This window comes from Homarus americanus, unplaced genomic scaffold (assembly GCF_018991925.1).
Source record: "Homarus americanus isolate GMGI-L3 unplaced genomic scaffold, GMGI_Hamer_2.0 scaffold48090, whole genome shotgun sequence".
Lineage (NCBI taxonomy): Eukaryota > Metazoa > Arthropoda > Malacostraca > Decapoda > Nephropidae > Homarus > Homarus americanus.
Genome location: NW_024753848.1, coordinates 443,128 through 469,613, shown reverse-complemented (window position 1 = coordinate 469,613; position 26,486 = coordinate 443,128). Strand labels below are relative to the sequence as shown.

General features: G+C 38.8%; 2 protein-coding genes across 2 annotated transcripts; both read right to left on the bottom strand.

Moving 5' to 3' along the window:
* Positions 1–1,092: 1,092 nt before the first annotated feature.
* LOC121855606 (U4/U6.U5 tri-snRNP-associated protein 1-like) lies at positions 1,093–13,411 on the bottom strand. The gene is made up of 11 exons (XM_042350654.1): positions 13,178–13,411; positions 10,241–10,365; positions 9,526–9,746; positions 9,242–9,373; positions 8,404–8,574; positions 8,121–8,254; positions 6,688–6,799; positions 5,581–6,432; positions 4,758–4,987; positions 4,219–4,380; positions 1,093–3,859 (listed from the first exon to the last, which is right to left on the bottom strand). Exons 1-11 carry the CDS (start codon positions 13,300–13,302, stop codon positions 3,640–3,642), a joined length of 2,484 nt encoding a protein of 827 aa, XP_042206588.1. The 5' UTR covers positions 13,303–13,411; the 3' UTR covers positions 1,093–3,639.
* Positions 13,412–15,298: 1,887 nt separating this feature from the next.
* Positions 15,299–25,840, bottom strand: LOC121855626. The gene is made up of 10 exons (XM_042350687.1): positions 25,668–25,840; positions 24,348–24,439; positions 23,127–23,233; positions 21,204–21,333; positions 19,659–19,815; positions 18,926–19,056; positions 17,064–17,140; positions 16,491–16,856; positions 15,966–16,101; positions 15,299–15,734 (listed from the first exon to the last, which is right to left on the bottom strand). Exons 2-10 carry the CDS (start codon positions 24,399–24,401, stop codon positions 15,486–15,488), a joined length of 1,407 nt encoding a protein of 468 aa, XP_042206621.1. The 5' UTR covers positions 24,402–24,439; positions 25,668–25,840; the 3' UTR covers positions 15,299–15,485.
* Between the last annotated feature and the right edge of the window lie 646 nt (positions 25,841–26,486).

The following is a 26,486-nucleotide window of genomic DNA, read 5'->3' as shown; positions in this document are numbered from 1 at the left end:
CTTTATGTATTAACAGCTTTTGGGAGTCTTAGAATATTGAAAACAATCGTATTTTTATTACAAAAGATTAAATCAAACTGGCACACAATAATCCAGCATCTGCTGCTTTGTTTCATTAATATATTTATATACATACAGTACTGTACTATTAATTTTATAAAATAATTTACACATTTTATTACACTGTACAATTTCTTACTTTATTGTACTACTGTATACCATTTTGTCTTTCCTGCACAGAACCCTACTCAATCATTCTGGCCACTGACTGAGCACATAGTCCAAGTGTTGACAATCCGACTGTTCCACATTACACTTTTAAATTCTAGACACTATCAGGCATTAATGCGATCTGGCTCTAATATACAAGACACTTACATTAAGGTGAATTATTACTATTTCACACACATCAACCCCTTTGTGTCCTCTTTCATGGCAACTCAATGTGTTAGCATTGGTAATTTTTAAGCCAGGCATGGGCAACCTTTCCTCAGTCATGGGCCACATTATGATTTAGGTATTTTTCAGCAGGCCAACCCACCAACATTTATATCTTACCGAACCCAAAAGTAATGCTAATATTGTATTAGCATGGACAGTGAAGCAGTTTATTCTCACTACGATATTTTCAGTTTACAATCAGACTTTTCCCATTAATGAAACAAATCCATCATAATAATTTTTAAAGTACTATGTTAATGTTTCTTGGCATTTAACAAAAGATAAGTGAAGCAGTCTGTGAATACGTTGATTTTTCCTAGTTACAATATTTGTCTTACTTATGAGACACACCCACCAGAATAATGCCAATGTTAATCTTGGCATACGGGGAACGACAATGAAAAAAACCTATAGGTATCTCTCTCTCTCTGTATATATATATATATATATATATATATATATATATATATATATATATATATATATATATATATATATATATATATATATATATATATATATATATATATATATATATATACAGTATATATATATATATATATATATATATATATATATAAATAATCCTGAGCATGCTGATCCCAAATCTATGGTACACGATTTGATTGCAGGGCAATTAGTGGTCGTAACAATGCTTTGAATATTTTAATGACATTATTTCAATGCTAATTACATGCCAACTATGGGTATCCGAGGTGTGATTTAGGTATGTTTGTGTTATTCTGGAAGTACAGTAGAACCTCGATGAATTGACTAACTGGGGCAGACCCCAGTACGAAAAAAACAAGGTCATTAAAGAATATTACATCAACAATAAAAAATTATGAAACAGAACTCTTTGGGTTAAAAATCAGACTTGCTGTAAGTCTGTTTGTCAAACTGTTTCACCAGATGATTGTTATTTACTGTAAAGTGTTATATGTAAGCAACCACAGAATTTGTCTTATGAATAAAGAAAACTGTATACTGTACAGAACAAATAAGTGCAGGAGTATATTGTAGGTGGAAGAGGAGTGTTTATCTGGGAGCAGCTGGCAAAGGGGGATGAGGGGGTAGCAGGGGTGGGTGGCTCCCTCCCCTAAGATTTCTTAAACACTTCATGCAATTTCACCATAATTCTCATATAATTTAGGTTCATTTAATACCAGGTTGATAAATATTATCCTAAAAGAATCAGTTTTCCTGTAAAAAGAATCCCACACTGAACATCATGAGTCATATGTTTACAAAGAGCAAACAACTGATCAACTTACCACAATGTCTGTCTTCAAAACTTAGAAAATTAGTACAGTACAGTCGTGCATTTATCATTTAATAAATAATATTGCAGTGTGTTTATCACCACTAATAAATTTACCATCACTTAATAAGTAATATTGTAGTGTACAATATTGTGTATCAGCATATACCCTGTTTATTCATTAATCATTTGTCTATGTGCAATAGTAGCCAAATTGAGCCATCATATAACACTCAAAGGTAGTAAATAGCGTTGTTAGGAAGGTATCTTCATATTAAATATTATACAGTGTGTTATAGTGACCCCTGTTGTAAGCTGGTCTAGTGAAAAGTCACATGAATGCATTTTGAGTAAACAGCCTTCTGATACAGTTTATCCCTTTATTTTCAAGTCATATTACAAAGTACAAACAGTATTGTATTTTTTATCTATTACTGAAGATGTTATATTAATCATGATGAATCATAACCCAAAAGAGGCCTGCTTACAGACTCAAGTGTCTTAGTTCTCAGTAGGCCTATAGTAAATCTCATTAGACCACTGTACAGTATTCAGTAAGTGTTGTTCATTTCATAAGAATTTTTATATTAATCTTCCTCATTTCTTAAAACATGACTCTTTTTTTTGTATTTCCGGTGACCAGAACACCTCGGTCCGAAAAAAGCGAACTCCGATATATTAAAGTCCGATTTATTGAGGTTTTACGTACTTAATTAGTTAAACTCTGTGTGACCACCGCCCGTGACCCCACTTGGACTTACCCAACCTTAGTTAACTCCCAAGTGACCCACTGCCACAAAGCAGCTAATCCATCAAACAAACCACACCGAACTTGGCCAGTAAACTCACACAAGTTAAAATGTTTATATTGTTGACTATATATACTTATTTCATCATTACATTTTGTAGTTACTTACACTTAAGTGATAAAACAGTATTGAACTGTGCGTGAAGATTATTCTTTTAATAAATATTGCTTTACTCACCATAAACTGGTTGTATCTACCTGAACCACGGGCCACATTATATAAAATTTCTCAAATCACTCCGCGGGCCGCACAAACACATGGTCTGGGCCGCGGGTTGCTCATGCCTGCTTTAAGCTACCAGTATGTGTGGTTAACAGTTGACCTTGTCCATCCTTAAAGGTATATGTATGTGTGAGAAATATACTTCTCTCCAATGATGTTTCTCTTGACCTATTAAATACAGAAGATTCACTGTTTTACTTACTACATAAGTACACAGTTCTATACATAATGTTACCACAACTACATCTCTGGCACATTAAGATGATAGGCACTGAAACATTTGACCATGAGCTTGTATCAGATCACCCATGTATATGTTACGATTTTTTTTGCAAGATCGGTTATTTTGCAAAATTCCCAGCATGCACACTGGTAATTTTGCAAAATAACTTGCATACAGTCTAACCAAAGTTAAAAAAAAAAGAACAGGACCACTTAACTGTGTATCAATCTACACGAGGTTGTTTGTTTGTAAGTTATTTCACAATTCCTGGCATGCATGCTGGGAATTTTGCAAAACAACCGATTTTGCACAAAAAAATAACATATACACTCAAACACAGTACAAGTATCCAGCTGTATCTCAATGGTACCTTAAATAAATAAACTTTGGGATCTGAAATATCCACCTTCAAGTAAGCATTACTTCGTCCTCAGATAAAGAAAAAGTTTTAGTGATATAAAATGTTAAGTATTTTTTTTCTGTAAACAAAACAGACAGGAAGCCACACATGTAGTTTATAATCATCTCAGAAATTTACTTGACCATTATACCTGAAAAAAATATGGTGTTCAACCTCCTCCACCACAATAAGAATTCCTCTTCTGAGATGCTAACTCTCAACATTACTTGCTGTATGTGGCCACCAAAGACTTCATATCTTAACTCATGATTATTTCTTGGCCTCACTTCTTAACCTCCATTGTCTCTTGAGTCTTACTCCCAGAGAGCACAAGGTAAGCCGCACCAAGTTGTTTCTGTTTCTCTCTCTGTCGCTCCAGCGTCTGAAGTGGCGTGTCTGAGGAGCTCATGTGTTTCATCAGCAACTCCTCGTTCCATTTCTTCATCCTCTTCTCTGTCTTATTCTTACCTGAACCCTTCCCATGGAACTTGTGGGACAAATATCTGGAAAATTAAAGACATTAGTTTTGTTTATTAGATACAATGAAGATAAAGGCAGTACAGTATAACATATTCACAAAATAAACATAACTGATAGAATGTACTGATCACTCAAGAAAGGTTATAAAAGGTCAATCTGAACCACCATTCTTACAAAAAATCAACATTGCACAGGGGAAAGTCACTGGTTACTGACAGTTCACAAAACATAAGAACATGTACAATATATTGTATTGTACATTATGATCAGTTTTAACACATTTCCAGTAAACTTTTACAATACACAGGGTTCCTCGGTGATACATGGGATACAGTACCTGAAATATATTACTATAGTGTACCTGTAAGAGTCTAAGACCCACCTGAACGCTTCTTTAGCATTTAATTTACGTCCTTCATCGTCAACATATTCCAGCTTGACATCGGGCTTGTAGCTGTCTTTGTCTTTAAATTCTGTAACTGGACCCATGTAGCGCTCACCTCGGCCCCGACCACGCTCATCGTCTACAGCTTTGTCCTCTATACTGTGTTGAGAGAAAAGATACAGAGACAATCAGTTAAACTCACACTTGGCAAAAAATCACTACACACTTACTGTTATTATTGGTGATCAAGACTAAATGTATACCAGTTTGTCAGCGAAAGTTATTTATATTTAATGATTGCCAGTTTAAACTGACTTATAACTTCAAAGGCAGATGCTAACCTGAAGTAAACAGTTTTGCAAATGATTAAACACCTTCCTACCTATGAAAACAATAAGTATGAATGAAGAAAAAAGTTCAATACTGTTACATATAGAAAAAAAAAACAGGTTTGATCCTATATTTCAAGTACAGCGGACATATGAATCTTTTTAAAAATCATTTACGGAGCCAAACTGTTAAAATCATCTTTTTACCTGTAATGTACAGCCCTGAGGTGTTGCAAGGCAGCATTAGCAGATTTAGTAACATTGGTTTTCTCTAGGTAGCCCTTCTTGAGAGCCAGCTTAAGAGCATTGGCAACACCCTTGCTAGCATCAGGTTCCTCCTCCAGGATGGGAACAGTCATGCTATCGCTGATCTCCACGCGGGTGTCATCAATGCCTACTTCCTCCCAGGCTCCCCGAGGCTCCTGTGCTTCTTTCTCCTGGAATTACAGTACTGTACCATTTGTGTATTTTACTATATTTACATAAAAGGATAAGGAGAAGAGCCTGGTGCTGAGTGGTTTTACTGGGATCTCAGAGCAAAAAAATGAGTAAGGGAATGAAAGCAATTAAGGAGAATGTTTGTGTTTCTCTCAAGACACTTGACTCTTGTTATTATTAATATCTGGTAGCCCCTTTTAAGCAGGCAGGTGTGATAGTGACTCGTGCTCTCCAAACAGAAGTGAAAGGAAATTTAAAATCTGTGAAGTGTAGTCAAAACAGCTGTTTATAGCCTCATCTAATAAACTCAAGACATTCCTTCTCAAGTCAAGTATGTTCAATAATCTCATGGCCTGAATAACTCTGACTTGCAGGACACACATGCAGAATTTGTACAGTTGCAGACAATTAAAAACATGGCTATTTGAAAAAGTTCTCACTCACACACAAAAAAGCTAACCATGACTACATTATGTATGATACCGAATGCAAAATAAAACTTGAGTGAAAACTCTGCATTACCATCATGTACGGGATATAGTTCACTGTTAAAGGAAAAAAAACTTATTGCAAGACTGTTCAATAAAACTACCCTTGGCTGCTGAAGTTGTAGCATAGTTTGGTCATCATCTGCACGATTACCAGAGAGGCCATACGTAGGGAGGTCTCCTAGTGTGCGGCAAAATTCATCAGTAGTGTTGAGTGTCATCACCAGACCAGCGTCATCATCATCTTCCTCCATTGGCTCCTCTTCTATCTTTGCTTGTTTCTCTTTCATTAAGTCTAGAATTTTATCAGTGCTGGGTTGTGAAGCCTGTGCAATCTTAGCTCTGCGGGAACGGGCTAACGCCTCCTGGAGCTCAACATCGTCCTGTTCACTCTCGTTACCTTCCTCAACGTCGTCTATCTCCATTTTTACCTTTTCCTCTTCTTCCTCCAGCAAATCTCTGAGTGTTTGAGTCCGACCCACGTTAAGTGTGTTCTGATCTTGACCTCCATCACTAATATCATCATCAATAACTTGCAATGCCTCTAATCTTGCTTGTCTTGCATTCCTTGTCCCAAGATGCACAAGAGACTCCTCTGCAATTGGCTCCAGGTCGTCTGCTGTTAATTTCTTCTTCTTCTTTTTCTTGGTCTTTTTAACTTTCCTGAAGCTGACCATTTCACTTTCAGTCAAGTACTCTGTCGCCAACTGGGATTGAGGGGTCTCCAGGTTCTGTAGCTTACGTAACTTTGCTATCTTCCTCACAGCTTCTGGTACCATTTCATCATAGGCCAAGGCTCCTCCACCAATACCAAGACGGAAACTCTTTTTCTTCTCTCCCTCAATCTCCTCATCATATTTGGTAAGAAGTGTCCTCTGAACAATGTTACCCCACTCATCAACTTCTGGAGCTTCATATTCCACCTCATCCAGCTTCTTCTTTTTCCTTTTCAGATTCTGAAAGCACAACAACATTAAAGTGGCTATAAAAACTGTGAAAATAAAAAAATAAACCTCCCATATTCTCTGGCATTATAGTTCATACCCAGTATTTTCTCTATTCCTCTCCCAGCCTTATGTGGGGTAGGTCATGAGAGTGATGCAGGAGAAAATGACATGAGAAGACTAAGACACAACAACAGGTAGAGTTACTCAACATACACTTGTTCATATCTTTATTTCTGTCACAAAATTGAATCACACATCACGTACCTTCTCGGCTCTCTCATCATCCACAATGTTGACATTTATTAATGTATCTTCAGCACCATCTAACACATTACTGTCCTTCAGGGTTAAAATGGTCGGCCCACCAGTATCAAATCTGAAAATGATGAACTTGAGAGAAAATACCATCAACTCTTCCCATATAGTACTCTCACATTCATTACTGTTGCACAAACATGTTCAAATTAGTTATGTATTATTCTCCAAGTGAAGACCTGAGATACAGTGTAATATTGTACAGGCACTACCCTTACAATAAACCTTCCCTGTTAAGGTGCCACAATACAACTGTCAATCTAATAATCCTCTTTTATCTAAACCTTAGATAATGTGAAAATGAGTCCACAGACCTGACAGTATTGGTTCAGTGTGAATATACCACAATAAATACTAAGCCTCCAGTCAGGGTTGGATGATTCCATATGTCAAACCAAACAAAAAATTAGTTTTTTTAATTTGTTTTTTTTGGGGGGGGGGGGTTACAGATGGGTTTAATGATTTATAGTAGATTTGGAAAAGGTATTACAAGTGTATGGGGTGGGAGGAAGGCTATTAAATGCAGTAAAAGTATTCTATGAAAAAAGTGAAGTAAGAGTAAATGGGTGTGTTATGTCCCCATGGTTCTTCAATAGACATGGATGTGAACTATTATACATTGATGAAAGGGTTGATAAGTTTTCTTACAGGGCTGTACACATCTCATAACCTGAATGTAAAGGAGCCAAGTTGCCACTGTTCAGTATAACTGGTGACTGCTTGTTTTAGGTTGGGCTCTGACCCTCTGATTCTAATGTGTTCAGTTCATGTATCATACGGGTCCAGGGGGGCCAAGTTGTAACTGCCTCTCTCTCCAAAAAAAATAATTAAAACTGTACGTACTTCAACGAATCCTTTAAAACTTTCAAATGTAAAAGCAGAATAATTGTTCTATGCATTACGATGAACTTAAACTTATTTTTTCCTTTAAGCATGTAGGATGAGTCTGGGTGACTGATTAAAAGTTATGTTTTATAAATTCCTCCTTTTCACATTAATTTTTGTTTATAGCAAAAGGGTACTGTATTAATGACTGCTAAATCATCCTGAATGTATTGTTTATGATTAATAGCATATTAAACAAGTTATAAAATTGACTAATAATACTTCAAACTTATTAAACCAATTATAATAATATTAAGAAAAAATTAAGCATTTTCTTTTTTCTTTTGATTAATAGTTTTTGCCAACCCTGCGTCCAGTTCAAAAAGGCATCAGAATGAATGGCACTGCACTTGAGCCCCTTCTTTCACTGGTGGGGCAACTGGATGTACTCTGCACACAGACTAGCAACCCTTAGAACAGGAAGAAAGTACTTCACCACTTAACTGCCACATATAACTTAAACTAACCTGCACACAAGCATGCACAATTTGACTAACCTTGTAAACTCATGCTGAACCTGGAGACCTGACAAGTCATTATAGCTGTACTTCTTGACCTTCTGCTCAGTCATGTCTGCCTCCACTAAGTCACCAATACCAAACTGGGCATCCAACTCTTCCAACATTTTGCTCTGAAATAAAATATTAAAAAATTAACAAATATTAAAACATAAACTTTCATTGTTATACATTGGAGCTTTTCAGAAAATGCTATAGACACACACACACACACATGCACAGAAAGCAAAGACCAGTCAAGCAATCAAAAAATATTTCTCACCTTTTTCTCTGCCAGTTCCCTTTCCTTTGTCAATTTTCGTGACTTCTTCACCCAGACTCTAGCGCTCTCCTCCTCACTGTCAGAGTCACCGAGATTCTTCACTTTTTGGAACCTCTCCTTGATGCGCCGCTTTTCTCTCTGTGCAGCAATTTTCTCCCTCAGCTTTTCTACCTGAAGATGTCACAATTAGTACAACACAAAAAACCTCATCAAAATATACAAGTAGTCTTCAGTTATTGCAGATTCTCAAATCACAGTTTCATAAGTCTAATTCATATCATAAATGTTATTTTTATTGTAGACAGTTGTTTTATTTTAATGTAATCCTAGAGTTAACCTTCAGCATGTACAACACAGGCTGAGTTTTGGAGGTATTTTTGGGAAAGGAAGTACAGTACGTCTTAATTGGCAGAAAATACAGTACAGTATATTCACTCAACAATACAAGGTAAACCATAAGATCTTGGGAGTGAAGAAATCCTACTTTCTTGTTACGCCTGTTGACACCAGCAAATTTAGACCGGAGTAAGGCTGACTCCATTAATTCACAGTTAAATGATAAGAAGCCAAACCATTGTAAAGTACATCTGAATTTTGCTGTGCCAGAAAATTATGAACACAAACCATGAAAAGCTCTCAGAAAATGACATACGGTACTGAATAGTGCGAATTATTATTCAATCTACTGAACTTAAAGTATATACTGTACTGTACAGTATGTTTAGCATTTCTATATCATTTCAAATTATTCCTAAGTGAGTGCAGTAACTCTTAATGATAATCTTTCATGTTAACAGCTATTGAACGCACACACACACACACACACACACACACACACCTGTAACTTTTGGGTAATACTCTCCGCGGGTTTGTGGACGAACTCGTCAAGCTTGCTCGAGGCGCTCTTCTCCTCCCTGTCCTCTCCATCAGCTCCCTGGTCATCATCTTCCTTTATAGGCATTGAATCAACCTTGGGAGAAATGTTTAAACTTAAAAGGCATCAAACATGAAGTAAAACATGTAAGTCCATAAACAAATCACACTGTTGCTTTTACTGCAGGACACTTCAAATGTACGGTAATAAAATACAATTAAATTTACAATGTGTATGCAATAACTTACCTTAAGGGGTTTTAATCCTAATTTTGCCCGAATCTTGTTTGTTTCGTCAATTGAAAGTGAAACATCCCCCCCACCTCCACCCCCTTGAAACAGCGTTGAAGGAGGGGAAGGAGACCGTTTGGAAATTTTGGGGGGTGGAGGGGCTGAAAATCTTGATGATGGTAGAGCAGAGTTCTTCGGTGGTGGCGGTAGTCCTGCTCCTGCACGTGACATGTACTGACCTGAACCCAAAAATTACACAATAAAAATATGAAAATTATGAACCCACTTCACATATATTAAAACACATTTGAAGAACTCCTTTCAAAACTTGGCCTCAGCCATGAATTATATCAAAACTTGAACATACTGATGAAAGGAAACTGAAAATGACTGTGTGTAGTAGCCTGAATTTGAAAGAAACATAAGCAGATATGAAGTGTAATGGCCTCAAGTAGAACAGGTAGTTGAGTGGGTGGTAATAGTTAACCATGGAATACTATCTACAGTCACATCAACTTAACCCTTAAACAGCAGTTAAGGATCTCCTAAACTGCCCCCGTATGTGCAAAAATTGGAGCACAAGGAACAGTAAACATCAATTGATGTTGGTCACTGTTTATGAGTTAAACAACTTTCTGCCAATCTAGTACAGTATGAATTTGTGATATCTGTTATGATTTGCATGCACAGTAAATATTTCTTCTTTTTAGTACTGTACTTCACTGCACAGTACCTTCATCTTTTAACTGCAACAGCTGTTCAACATCAGAGAGACTGTCTTCGCTGAAGCTCGGTGAGACGGAGCGAGAACGGTCCTCACGCCTCTTACTGCGTTGCTTCTTGTGCTTGTGATGATGCCTACAACAAAATTTATTGTAAGTTTTCTTTACAGGAAAAAGTCAGCAAGAAGTGACATAAATAGAGTAATTTAAATAAATTGTTTTCTTACCTTGAGTGATTCAACTGTTTACATGAGCAGGTACTGTACTGTATAGGCAAAGAAAAAAGTTGCTACATTCACTTAAGTTCTGAAACCCATGATGAAGAATTTGGGTCAAGTTTCCCCATCAGTAGCGTAACTGAAGGGGAACGTCGCCTGTATAGTATCCTTCATCATGGGTGGGTGTAACGCGACTTTTTCTTTGACTGTACATTTCGCAAACATTAATGCCTCTTTCATACTCACTAAAAACAATAACTTTAAAAAATTAATACAAGTATAGTATATGGACAATCATAAGATTCTTTAAGGTAAGAATATCCTGGAAAAAAAGGAAAGGATTTGCAATTTCCATAATATAAGTTTGGCGATACACAAGAACACCTCCCGGCAACATCCTTTCCATAAGATGGAAGGTGTTAGGGTCATCTCGTACGTAAGACAACTCGTACCCAAAAAAGTCAACTCGTACCCAACTCACGACATAAGTCGTACCCAAGATTACGTACACCTAATTCAAGTGATAATACATACCTATTAGCATATTTACCATGCAATTTAGCTTTAGCTATGATTACAAAAAAAGATTATGTAAATCTTGTAGGAAAGTGCAGTGAAATAGGGAAATGAAATGCAGGCTTTAAAATCATTGCATCTCATTACATAAGTATGTTATTCTGTCACATAAACCTTGCACTACAAGTACATATTTCACACTATGTGGTTTAGAATAACTATACAGTATTGCAATTTACAGATAGGCAAATAGATTTGACAGTTTCAATTTATAAACTGGGCAATGTCAACGTTTAATATGGTCATAAGTCAACAAAATATAGACATGCATAAAACAGATTGATTTTCCAGCTCCAGCTTTTTGTAAACAAATCAGTTAATATACAGTACAGCTCCTCCCCGACTTATGACCAACTTTACTTACGTCCACCCGCACTTACGACCTGCCTCAGTCGTACCAAAATTTGGTCAAATTACGTATTTTCGAGTCCCAAAGTCAGTACACAGACAAAATTTTCATCTGTAATTCACTTTAAAATGGCTGGCAAGCTTAAAAGTGAGTGTTTTGTGGTGCTGAGAAGAAAAAGAGACACCCATTTTAGATTTTCTATGTAATATTTAAGCATTTCCGACTTACGACCATTTCGACTTACGACCTGGATGTCGGTCCCTAACCCCATCGAAAGTCGGAGAGCAGCTGTATATAATTCAGCGCTCCTCTCTGGTACTTTTTCCAGTATAACAAACTTGTTCTACGGAGTGGCTGACATCGTGACATCATCAGGAATTTCTTCTTGTGACATGTCAACGTCAAGAATGAAATACAATACAGTAGTATTAAGAATATAAAAGAACGAAGAGTGAGAATATTGGCCAACGCGTATACAATTAGTTATGTTAGTGTATGTTAATGATACTCTGGATAGATTTGTTTAAAAAGTCACGACCACACGGAAACAAGACCAGTATGAGTAACGTAACGACTTGATTATGTGTCACCCAATATTCACGATTTTCCTATTTTGAGAGAGAGAGAAAGAGAAAGAAAGAGAGAGAGAGATGTATTTAATCTTAATTTGTTAAAGTCAAATAAACACTTTTTTTAAACACATTGCTATTCATACTGTATATTAAAATCACTGTTGTCCACATTTCCATTGTGGATCTACATGATATATATATATATATATATATATATATATATATATATATATATATATATATATATATATATATATATATATATATTTGCAAGTAAATCACTGTAGGTGCGCGTGACCCAGGTATATGCTGATAACCACAAGGAAAAAAAACATGAAGTTCCCAAGCGCTTTCGTGTAATTCACATCTTCAGGGGCGAGTACAAACTAAGGAGAAGTACATAACAAGGTATATATATACAGAGGAGGGTGAGATCAAGTCCTGACCATTGTGGACTTGATCTCACCCTTTGCTGATAAATGTAGGTCAACAGTTGAATCACACACATGGTGGCATCTTCTGGTGGACAGGCAAGGTGTCTCTTTATTTACATGATAAACTAGGTACAAAAAAAAAGAAGAAAAGTACTGTATGTGATTCCTCCACCAGATTGAGTTACTAAATCTTGAGGTAAGAAATATTTTATTTTATATAGATGTTCTGTTAGGTAACTGGTTAATCCAAGCATCTCTCCTAGACTATTACTGGTTTTCAATACAAATTAGTAAAAAAATAATTTAGTTAACTTGTAAAACTAATGGTAAGAAATATATACTTATTACAATTAGTATTACCTAAAACAATTAAAAACTATTGCAAATTCATTGATGTTACTTTGGTGTCCATCATTGTAAACATTAATTATAAATATATGTACATCCAAATAGCAAATGTTCTAGGTGTCCCTGTTCTAGTGTATTACCCAAAGCTCTGACAAAAATTAAGCTGACTGAGTGATGGACCCGTGTGTGGCACAGTACAGTCCTCAGAAAAAATGGCACGACTGTCAAATTATGAGTAAAATGATACATAAAAGGTCACTGGGTTAAAGAGAGGTTAGGTTATCTAAGCTTATATTTCTTGATGTAACTGATGGACCCTCAGATAACGAGTGATAACATTATTAGATATTTCTTTACTCCCACGGCCAGGCTGCATAGTTTATAAACATGACTATCCAATTATAAACCTGTATGTCAAGTTCACTTTAATAAATACTCCCATCATTATTACCTATGATGATGCTTCCTCTCTGGGTCCTTCTCCCGTGAACCAGATCTTGACCGTCTCTTCCTCTTCTTCTCTTTACGTTCCTCTCTAGTCTTGTCTTTATCTTTACTCTTCTTGGACGACCCCATGATGCTATTAAACAAATACTTAGAGCACTAGGGACAGGAGAGTACACAGTAGCACAGCCTCACTATACAAGGCTCCTCGACCATTGTTTACTAACGTTTTCATAAAGTGAACATCGACTTGCACCTCACTTACCACCTGAGGCTGTACACACTCACCTCAATATATCTAAGTAATTAAACCTGTTTTTTTTGCTACTTTATTATATATAGTATATATTAAATGTGACTATTTCCCATATATGAATTTATTATCAAGAATTTAACTATTACTGGAGGGGGGGGGGATTGGCATGTTTGTTTTATATACCTGTAAGTGAATAATTATAGCAATTGCTTCATAAATAAAACATGAATCATAAAACCAGAGAACTTAGGTTTCATTACTTAAATAGATCTATGGGTGCTACCTCGGCTGGGGTTCAGGTGCGATAGTTAATCTTAATACAAGTTTCATGGGTGTTTTTCATTCAGCTTGTGAGATCAGTTTTACCCTCTACCATCTCGTGCTATAAATCCTTCCATGATAATGATAAACTTGTGATGATTATGTAAGGGTCTGGTACAATACTTCCCCCTCGAAGGTGACAAAATATAGATGCAAACATTTCTGATATACTGTACTCAATTTTATCATAAAAATATATATATACGGTATATAGCTAAACAGTGAATGTTGTGATCGTATTTTCTGTTGTAATTACTTCAAGACGTACATTAATACAGCATCTACCTGGCCCGTCCATCAGGGGCAGATTAACTGTACTTGTGGTCCATCTTTTCTAGTGATATATAGAGATAACCAAGTTTCTCCAGTTGTTGAAGATGTGTGTGTGTGTGTGTTTTGAATGACATTTAGGGCCGATTGCAAGAACAGTCGTTGGGTGTACGACGCCATTTACGATGACCTTGCCCTGGTCTTTTTTCAGCAATGTCGCCTTTAACACATGGAATTCTGCACTTTTCGAAGCTCTTGAGGAGTCTCAAAATAAGTTTCCTGGTGGGAATTATTAGCTAGTGCTGTACTCAAAATATCGAAACTTCGAGATCTCTCCAGAGCTTCAAAAGGGTGGTATAACTGAAACAAGATCAGGGCAAGAAGGTCATCGTAAATGGCGTCGTACACCCAACGACTGTTCTTGCAATTGGCCCTTATTCTCAAAATTTTCCCTTAAAAATGTTGTATTGTACTATACATCAAAATTCATCAAACAGTTTTTTAAATACAACTTTTCAGTCCTACTACTTCTATTAAATATATTAGAACTATCTCTACTATTGCTATTAACTATTACCACCACTACTACAGTATCAACATTATTATTATCAAAGTACTAGTAATACTAATAATATGTATTGTACCACTAGTCATTTAAAAATAAATCCCAAAAGTTGCCTTACTTAATTGCTTACTGAAGATATAGTAAAATACCTACCTAATAGCCACCCAAAGTAAACGCAACAGATATTTTATACTAAAAGGTGTATAATATTAATACAATAAGATAATAGTATTTTAATATCAACATCAGTACTACATATACTGTATTCATTTAAAGAACTACATGGGGTCATCAGTTTACATCAATTATCCCTAAGTACATCTACAAGTTAAAATGGAATGACTTTTGTGCTTTAAGTTTGTTGAAGACTAGAAGTAATGAGTGGATCTAACACACACACACCTACACCACGTGAGGCCCCTCCTAACACCATCTGTGAGGGAACTACTACACCACGTGAGGTCCCTCCTAACACCATCTGGGAGGGAGTTACTACACTACATGTTTGCTGTTCAACACCTACATTAAGCTGTATGCTCACTGTATGTTCCTTTACCTTTCTCTAATGAAGGCTTTTGTTAAACCACCAATGTATGTAATAAGTCATTTATGTCCAATGTATATTTTCAGCCTTCGGGGTGCAGAACTTTTTTAATAAACCGTTAATTATTATTATTATTATTATTATTATTATTATTATTATTATTATTATTATTATTACTATTATTATTATTATTATTATTATTACACACACACACACACAGGTTAGGAGATAACAAAAAATAACTGAAGCTGTTGTTCAGGGAGATGACTACACAGGGAGGTTTTCAGGTCACGGTTGAGTGATATATGACCTTTACTGAACTTGATATTCCCCAGACTGTTGATAGATGGGGCATGACCTCACACGCCAGAGGTCTCGAGGCCGTGGTTGAGAACGGCGTGGACAGGGTGGCGTGGGTGGGCGGGGTGTGGGGTGGGGTGGCGGGTGAGGGCGGACTGCAGGATGAGGGTACATCTGGCACTCCTGCGTTGTGGACGGGGGCATGGAGGCTGTCCAAGGCGTCGCATGCGGTACTGTCGCCACCGCTTCCGCAACACCTCCTGCACCTCGCTGTTGATGAAGCAGTAGAGCACCGACACAAACACACCCTGTGGGAGGAGATGACAGGTATCATAGATTCGCCAAGTTATTTGTTGATGTTCACTTGTTATAATCTCACAAGGTAAAAATCTGGCTATCTTACATGTTCACACCCGTAATAGTGACCAGCACCTTCAGTAGTGATACACCTGCTGCGTTAGTGACAGCTTAACATTCCCCAACAAGATTAGTGATCCACCACCTCCTGGGGGAACACAACACGAGGGAAGAGGACCCACCTGGGAGGACTGAAGAAGGGCGTTAGTCAGCATGTAGGCGCCCTCCAGGTCACCCTTGTCGCCAGGGTTGACGGCGAACAAGAGGTTGGTGATGCCGAGCAGCGGGAACAACACCACAGTCGCCCTGATGGCCTTCCTGTGCAAGACCAACACATCACTCTACAGTATATATGGTTACAATACGACAGTGATCAGGACAGAATCAAAGCACTAAATAAAAAAATCAACACCGCCAAAATCCCCTCAAAGTATATACAATATTTATATTTTTTAACTACTGTACTCACTATTGTAATGAGTCAATCGAGGGCTTCTTCCCTTAATACACAGAAGAGCCAGAATGCGTGAACAACAGACATCTTGTAAGTTCTTAATGGGAGTTTTAAGTTATCTGCTGTGGCTGGTGTGTCGTGTAACAGTTGTACCCATGTTAGGTGACGACAAACTACGTTACAGAAATAGGTCCTGCGCTACACCTACTTACTAACGCTCCTTGCAATCCCCTCTGGTTATACATAAACTAACCTGATATTGAATTCAGGTCGATTTGTTGCGTAGCCCACGGAGGAGTAGTGTTGGAGGCTGTTGGTGTGTCGGCGGGCGGCGGGTGGCTGTGGGTGATCCTGCTGCTGCTGGAGTAAGGTGTCCTGGTTGTGGGAGTGTAGGAGTGGGCTGCTCTCTCGGCTGTGGGTACTGGCACAGCTCTCCTGCTTCAAGCTAGAATTCATTTCCACGCAACAAGAATCACCTAAGTCATAACTGTGGCCATTTTCATGTTGAGTGTTGTCTGCGGGTTGATGTTTTGACCGTCCGATATACGTGTGCTGGGTTAACGTGTCTCCATGTTGGTTCATCTCCTGTTGGTGCTGTCTCTTGTGGCCGCGGACGAGGCTGAGGGAACACACCCAAGAAGAGAGGCTATTGTATAACACGCAAAACCAATTACATATATTATAAAATAATAATCACAAAAATATTACAAGTATTACTTTCATTAACACTTTTACTAAGAACAAGAACATTAATTGAATTCCTCAACATTCAAAATTGACCCAGAGGCAGGTTACAGTTAGACCATGTTAGTTTGTTAAGACTGACCTAACGTGTGGAGTGTCAGACGCCCGCAGTTTGGTCACCAAGATCCGGATAATATTGATCAGGAACAACAAGTTCATCTACAAACACAAAAACTATTATTAATTATCACCATTACCTATAAATAGGAGCCTGCAATATAAATATCCTGTCATAATTATTAAATCTATTCTATTCATTTATAACTGTTATTCATTTTCTCAGTAATTAGATTCGGCTATTTCCATAATCCCCCAACACACAGCAGCACCCAAAACCACAATTATAATAAATACGAGAGGTGGAGATATATATATATTTGGCCTTCATCTAAGTCCTCACTTCACGTCTCAGCTCCACACACACACATCTTGCTTAAGGCTCCTTCTTTACCTTATGATTGCCAATTTCGAAATTCATCATAAAAAATTCGTTCTACTTTTAAATAGTTTAATTACTGCCTGGGTGGAAGGCTGGGTCGATGGCCAGGGAATTATTGAGGAAAATACAAGATGGATGTTAAGAGCGCGAATTATGGGCAAGGGAGGGGGGACGATTATAAAAGGCTCGTAAGGTAATTTGAAATTTCTCCTTAATTAGAGAATAGATAACTGTGTAAATTTAATTATGGTAAAGAGTGAGTGCAATTTCTACGCTATTTTAGCCGTCATAATTACTGCAAAACGTGACGCATATTGTTGAGGGTCTAATCATCTAATGGGTGATTAGTGTTATCAATTTTTGTTTTTACTGACGTTTCTCTGGGTGACGACACTTGTCCGTATATTTTAATGGAAATAAAGGGGCTAGACACACACACACCGGTGAGGAGCTACACTACACGCACATACACACGCATATAGATAGGGCACTAAACATACTATAATATCCCCCAGGTATCACCTCTTTCTACTTGAGCTAATTACACCATCTAATGACCCAAGTATTAAGTTACTAAGTTGGTAAAAAGAAGTCCACTAATTAGCTTAACTTCAGCAAACTTAGTTCGTTTACTTGTTGTTGAAAAGTCTTAGTTAATGATGAGGAAGAATTCAGAATGTTCGCAAGATATTGTGACTTGAGGAGGAGGTGTGAGTGTATTGATCTGTCTTGACTTATGTTAACTTCCGTGTTTTACCCTAAGTCAAAGAGTTAAGATAATTCACGGGGAATAATCAGGGTCAGGAATCTTCAAATGAGTTTTCTATGTTTTTTTTTTCAATAAATAAGTTGGTGACAAAGGATGATTATTGTTGGTGGGTTGAAATTTCGGGTATTCAATATCTTATCTGCCAACACGCAATGTATTAGATGAGGCGTTTTGGGGGCAACTAATATTTGTATTTATTTTTTTCTCTGGTTAAGTGAAAACCAAAATGCTTAAATGGTAAAGTTAGTCGATATTCTTGAGATAATATATGTAAAAGTGGGATTTAAGACTTAAGGGCACAGCGTAATTGACGTTTTAAATATTCTAAAGGTGTATTTTTTATCGTGTGTGTGTAACAGACCTCAATCACACGCGCCACAATAACTTGGTCGCCTGGACGTCTCTCTCCACCAATTACCCCCCTTTACCTGATAATATAATTAACGGACCACTTCACCTGACTGACGCATCACAGCCACCATCACAACACTGACCTGTTTTGTGGTGCTGATGACTTGTGTGTTTACTGATTTTCTCTGTCGGTCTCTCATTATTTTCTTCTGGCATTTCTATCGCTCTTTCACGATCTTGAGAGCATCTACCATGAGAGAAAAACCTTAACCATGGGAAAATCGTAACTACCACCATAGCAATGACGACCAATGGACGAACCCGCCTACTGTAACACTGGGACAGAGAGACCAGGCTTGACTAAGGGATCCATCTAATTACCTACCATTAGAGCCGTGACCATAGGAGCTACCAGGATCCACACGTAGCTTAGGGAACCATACGCGCGCCAACAGTGGACAGGGTAGTGTAGAGACATGGTAGTAGCCCAAGCCAGGATGAATACAAGTGGCGCCCCTGTAATAATAATAATAGTCAGCTGGTCTCTATAACAATTAAATTTATCCCAGCTTACAGTGACTCACCCCAGCTAAGAGTCACTCATACCCTAGCTTACAGTCACTCACCCCAGCTAAGAGTCTCTCATCCCAGCTTAGAATCACTCACCCCAGCTAAAAATCACTCATACCCCAGCTTACAGTCACTCACCCCAGCTAAGAGTCACTCATATCCCAGCTTACAGTCACTCACCCCAGCTAAGAGTCACTCACCCCAGCTAAGAGTCACTCATATCCCAGCTTACAGTCACTCACCCCAGCTAAGAGTTACTCACCCCAGTCACTCACCCCAGATAAGAGTCACTCATACCCCAGCTTACAGTCACTCACCCCAGCACTCACCCAGCAGTCACTCACCCCAGATAAGAGTCACTCATACCCCAGCTTACAGTCACTCACCCCGGCTTACAGTCACTCACCCCAGCTAAGAGTCACTCATATCCCAGCTTACAGTCACTCACCCCAGCTAAGAGTAACTCATCCCAGCTAAGAGTCACTCACCCCAGATAAGAGTCACTCATACCCCAGCTTACAGTCACTCACCCCAGCTTAGTGACTCACCCCAGCCAATGAAATAGTAGAGAGTAAAGGGCGCCCCAGAGTCGAAGACGTTGGAGGTAAGTCTGGAGTGTAGGAAGAGGCCCTCCACGAACATCCAGTTGATAGAGGCCATCTGGGCGTACATCCTGAGGGCCAACAGCGTCTTACACAGCCAGTCCTGTAACATAGGCATTATGCATTATTCAAACCCAATAAATATTATACATTATTCAGATACAATAAACATAACTACAATAACTCCTAGTTTATTTCATCCTAAGATTAACCACACTAAACCTAACCTAATCTAATCACACCTAACCTAATCTAACCTCACCTAACCTAACCTAATCTAACCACACCTAACCTAATCTAACCACACCTAACCTAATCTAACCTCACCTAACCCTAACCTGAAGATTTGGCAGGTTAGGTTAGGTTAGGTTAGCTGGTGATAACAAGTAATCCCTGGGTCACGATGTCATCTTCTCTCTTAATGATCTAATCACCTCTCACTCCGGCACAAGAGACGCCATCTATCTGATAATTACGGTAAATGACACCACCTTATGGCTCAGCCCTTAATTATGCGCCTCTAAGCCACTTCTATCACAACCAAGGGTCTCTAAAGCCACTTCTATCACAACCAAGGGTCTCTAAAGCCACTTCTATCACAACCAAGGGTCTCTAAAGCCACTTCTATCACAACCAAGGGTCTCTAAAGCCACTTCTATCACAACCAAGGGCCTTTAAGACACTTCTATCACAACCAAGGGTCTCTAAAGCCACTTCTATCACAACCAAGGGTCTCTAAGCCACTTCTATCACAACCAAGGGTCTCTAAAGCCACTTCTATCACAACCAAGGGTCTCTAAGCCACTTCTATCACAACCAAGGGTCTCTAAAGCCACTTCTATCACAACCAAGGGTCTCTAAGCCACTTCTATCACAACGAAGGGTCTCTAAAGCCACTTCTATCACAACCAAGGGTCTTTAAGACACTTCTATCACAACCAAGGGTCTCTAAGCCACTTCTATCACAACCAAGGGCCTTTAAGACACTTCTATCACAACCAAGGGCCTTTAAGACACTTCTATCACAACCACAATATTATTTTAAGTCGCAAATCCCTTCCTGACAATAAAAAAAACCGATTATACCTAAAGTTTTTGAGCAATCTATATTTTACTTATATTTCCATTAAAAGAAAAAAAAACATGAAAAAAATATAAATTCCCAAAGAATTAAACACAAGGGAATGAATAATGCAGTAATTGTTTTATCTGTGTATTTGGACACCTGTGGCATTCATACCATGGAAATTACAGTAAAAATACCAATAATAATACGATTACTATTAGTTTTATCATTATCACCATTACTACTACAACTACTATTATTATTATTAGTATTTGTTAAACTACTACTACTACTACTACGACTAAATCCACTACTATAACTACACACGGACACACACACACATCAGCCCCCCACACACACCCCTCCACTGCACTCACACACTCACACCCACTGCACACACACACCCACTACACACACCCACACACCACATCACGGTAGGTGTGTGTTTGACGACGGGACACGAAGGGCTCTGTCAGGACGAGCATCACTAGGAAGCGAACAATGAGGGCAACCACCAGGTTCCTGTGTACCCTCAGGCGGTCACACTCCAGCGACCTGTACACCCAAGACAAGATGATCTGTTAGTGGCTGTCTCCAACACTCGCTTCTCTGTCTGTCTGTCTGTCAGTGTTTACAATAGATGATAATAATAACAACAGTAATAATAACGATGATGATAATAATAATAGTAATAATAACACTAATAATAACACCAATAATAATAATAATAATAATAATAATAATAATAATAACGTTCACTAAAAACCACCCCTTTTTATTAACATTCTCTAACAACCAATCAAAACACACGTTGTTGCATGAATGACCAGTGACGTCAACCAATCAGAAATCATAAAAATACCCCTTTGTTATTGTGAGTGTTACGTGGGAGGGTGGAAGACAGACGTTCACCCAATCAGTATTTTCTCCTAAAGATGTAATAATGAAGAAAAAAATCATCACTTACATTACATTAATATCATTGAGTTTTATTAGACAGAGATTCGACCATTAATAGATACATTTATTGGGATAGATATTATAATGCATTTTGTTATTTAGCTTATATTAACCAGCTACAGCAGGTATATATTTACTTTATATCTTAATTTACGTGGAATATACATCTGAACCTTTGATAATCTTATAACTTAAAAAATATATATTTGGTTAATTATTAAGGCGAAATTAAGCTAGGGGCGTCTAATCTTCAGGTGACCCCCATACCGTACACACACACACACACCTGTCAGCGAGAGCCAATTTTTACCCCTATCTGCTTCTGGGTGATGGCCTTAAGTGAGCCAATTAATGCTATTAAACTCTTGAGCTATAATGACCTTTAGCCAGTTACGTGGTTCTTGACTAGGGCACCACCAGCCTCCTCCTCCTTCATCTCCTTCTTCAGATATAATATTACAAGCCTTTTACTCCTCCTTCGGGTGGAATATTACCCCCAGCCTCCTCCCTCCTTCTGAGAGAGAGAGAGAGAGAGAGGGTTAAGAGTACTAAAGCACCCTAGTTAATCCAATTTTACTTCTGAGAGAGAAAGAGAAGGAAACGGAGAAAGAATTTTAATACAATACGACTTCCATCTATACACCCACCAACCATCCACCCACAATAACTAAGCCTCTACGTGAACAGTCATATATAACGAGCGAGGAGGTGGGAGACGCCAACATAATCTAGGATGAAGACACTAAATAAGGATCACATAACCTTATTCAGGTAACCCCCCCCCCCTAAATTAGCTTCGTTTTTCCCGTCCAAATTCTCAACTGCCACTGGAAAAAATACCCATTTAATTTTTTTTTAAAGTTTCTCATATCTACGCAATGTAGCTTTATACTTTTATTCATTTTTTTAGTTTATATGTTTTTTTTTTTCAGCTGTTGACAAAGTTACGAGTCGAGAGGTTTGAGGCGCTGCAGCTATACGCCAATCAATATTCACATCAAAAGTGGCTTCGTTTGGCCAGAGGTCGGGAAATTACGGGAATGTTATACTGCTACAAACATGGGTGTATGTGTGTGCGTGTGTGTAGTAGTAATAATAATAATAATAATAATAATAATTTCTTGACAAATACATTGGTCATAATCTGAAAATATACACAATTAAGAGATAAATGTTACATATAACATAATTGACATTTGGGAGAGCGTCATTTAACAAAGGATTTCAGCATAGTTTCAATACAAAAGATACTGGATGCGACTGTGGTGTATGTATGTATGTATGTATATATGAATAATAAGTACATAAGAGTGAATAAAGTGATAACGGTCATGATGAAGAATGATGAATAATGATGAGCGGTGAATGATAATGAGTCAGCATCTTACCTGTAGTACGTGAAGATGAAGATGGTGATAGTGAGGGTGAGGAGAGAGAGGAGGGCGCCGATGAAGGTGATGTACCTGACGGCATCCACCACACCTGACGATCCAACCTGCAGGAGACAACGACAGGAGATCAGGAATCAGGTGTTGCGATGTTAAGGTACTGTGTAAACACTAACATTAAGGGCAGTTGTGTGTAGTGTGGTGGATGTAGTGATAGTTACAACACTAGCGCTTGTCAGACCTCACTTGGATTACCCAGCTCAATTCTGATCACCGTATTACAGAATGGATATAGAATCCTAAACTCGAATACGCTGGATGGCTTCAAACATAGGTTGGATGCTTATATGAGCAATAGGGGTTGGGAGTAAATGGGACTGCCCAGTATGGGCCAATAGGCCCGCTGCAGTTTTCTCCATTCTTATGTTCTTATGGAGTGACGTGGTAGAGGTAGTGACGTGGTAGATGTATTGACGTGGTAGAGGTAGTTACGTGGTAGAGGTAGTGACGTGGTAGATGTATTGACGTGGTAGAGGTAGTTACGTGGTAGAGGTAGTGACGTGGTAGAGGTAGTGACGTGGTAGAGGTAGTGACGTGGTAGAGGTATTGACGTGGTAGAGGTAGTGACGTGGTAGATGTATTGACGTGGTAGTGACGTGGTAGATGTATTGACGTGGTAGAGGTAGTGACGTGGTAGATGTAGAGGTAGGTAGACGTGGTAGAGGTAGTGACGTGGTATTGACGTGGTAGAGGTAGTGACGTGGTAGAGGTAGTGACGTGGTAGTGTAGAGGTAGTGACGTGGTAGAGGTAGTGACGTGGTAGACGTGGTAGAGGTAGTGACGTAGATGTAGACGTGTATAGTGACGTGGTAGAGGTAGTGACGTGGTAGAGGTAGTGACGTGGTAGATGTAGTGACGTGGTAGATGTAGTGACGTGGTAGAGGTAGTGACGTGGTAGAGGTAGTAACGTGGTAGAGGTAGTGACGTGGTAGATGTAGTAACGTGGTAGAGGTAGTGACGTGGTAGATGTAGTAACGTGGTAGAGGTAGTGACGTGGTAGAGGTAGTAACGTGGTAGAGGTAGTGACGTGGTAGATGTAGTAACGTGGTAGAGGTAGTGACGTGGTAGATGTAGTAACGTGGTAGAGGTAGTGATGTGGTAGATGTAGTTACGTGGTAGAGGTAGTGATGTGGTAGAGGTAGTTACGTGGTAGATAGTTACCTGGTGATCGATGACAGTCAAACATTGAGAGTAGTTGGTCCAGCCTCCCCGCATCCAGGACCCAGACAAATCACACTCACGGTACGCCACGGCTGTCAGGGGGAAAGGTGAGGTACAGTGACGGTACACTATATTGGTACTGTGGTAATAGTGTATATTGGTCATGGTAAGTTTACATTGGTTATCGTGGTGGTGTGGGGAACGAGTTGTTGGTTCGTACTCAGGATGGGATGGAGAAAGGAAACTCACAATGTGCTCTCTGTATACATGTTGTATTGGATGTACAGTGCAGCTTGGTGCTGGGAAGTGGCAGCGTGGTTACAAGCGTGATGTAGAGAGAGCTGGTTGGTGAGGGTGCTCAGAGGACCAGCTTGTGGGTCGCCATGCTCGCCGGCGGGAGCGAGGACCGCCAGGCAGGAGGAGGAGGTGTTGCTTGCTGGTTGGTGTAGGTAGAAATAAGAGAGTGGTCGCCACGAGGTCAGGTCTTATATAGCGGAGATAGGCGTGGCTTAATAGTTGACCTCCGTCATGTAAGGCGGCGCTGGTTGACCTAGACCACGAGGCATACGCTGGGGAATTCGCGGGGTCGGCAACTCAGCGACAAACAGCGTTTGTAGGGGAGGTATCCACTACAGTGGTACACTAATCTATCTCTTTTGCTACTATGATATACTGGCACTGCACAATACATTATATACTGTACATCCATACATACATACATGAATGGGCCACTAAGCCATGGTGGTTTGTTTTTATTCTGAATTAAACCAAACACTATCATACTGTAATCTGCCAAATGTTTGTTTTTATGGGAAACAAATTGACGAGTGACGGGAATATGGCTGGAGCGGGAAGGGGGCGAGTCCATTGGCAATAACTGGGGGAGTAAGTGTGTTGAATGACGAGGAGATAACTTGGTAATGCTTGAGATTTGGAACTTTCTTCATTGAATATTTCTTGATTATAATAAATCAAATAAGGCAGCATTTGAATATCATACCGAACTGAGCCGGTCGACTTTGTATTTTCAGAGAAAATAACTTAATATAAATAACATCGCACATGCTCAAACATGTGTTTCGTAGCTCAGTTGGTAGAGCGCCAGTTGTATCGTTTACTTGCTGGAGGTCGCAGGTTCGAGTCCTGCCGAAGCTACTTCACAATTTTTCAATTTTTTCGCAATATTTAAACAAAAATTCCAACAATACAGTGGTTGTTGTCTAGTTTTGAGGCTGTTCTCCCTCTCTCACTCTTTGGACTGTATACAATCTTTCGGTCTACTCTCAGTACACCTCACAATACAAGTGTTTGGAGTCTTACCATCAGGGTAGTTGAGGAGGTCCGGTAAATCACTGAAGACTGTGGCGCAGGATTGTTTGGCCGTGTCGCCCGCTCTGGTAGCCGGCCAGCAGTACAGGGTGTCCCAAGTAGCGTTACAGTACACAGCTGTCACCACCCCCCCACACACATATTACTGTAATTAACCTGAATTTCTATATGTCCTAAGTAATCATTGTTAGGTTAGGTTGGGTTGCATTGGGTTAAGTTACGTTTGGTTGGGTTAGGCATGTCTAGATTAGGTTTGATTAGACTAGGCTGGGTTGGATTACGCTAGGGTGGTTTAGGTTAGGCTAGGTTAAATAGGCCATCGTTTTATATTCCCAAAAGGAAAGAAATGGTCTTATATTTTCTCATTTTCTATATTTGTGCCGTACCCGGGCGAGGTGAATGGCGTGGCACTGTTTACGAAGCTGGCACCCCTATATACTGACACCCTAACACCCTAAAACACTAACACCCTAACACACTGGCAACCCAATAACGCTTTACTCAATAACAGTCATACTATACTCTCACGTAACAAAGGAACACCTCGAGCGAGTTACATACTGTACAATATTATTATTAACTGTTCACAACACAAATGAGATGACAGCATTAATGACAAGTATCCTATAATTTACGATATTCTTCTTATTAATATTATTATTATTATATCCTACTCATCTCTCGGCCAGATATACATACATACATACATGCATAAGATGGATATAGTGAGAGACAGATTAACATGAAGACTGACAAATAAACACACACACACAGTTACGATTTTATTGAATAAGTTTCAAACTATTGTAT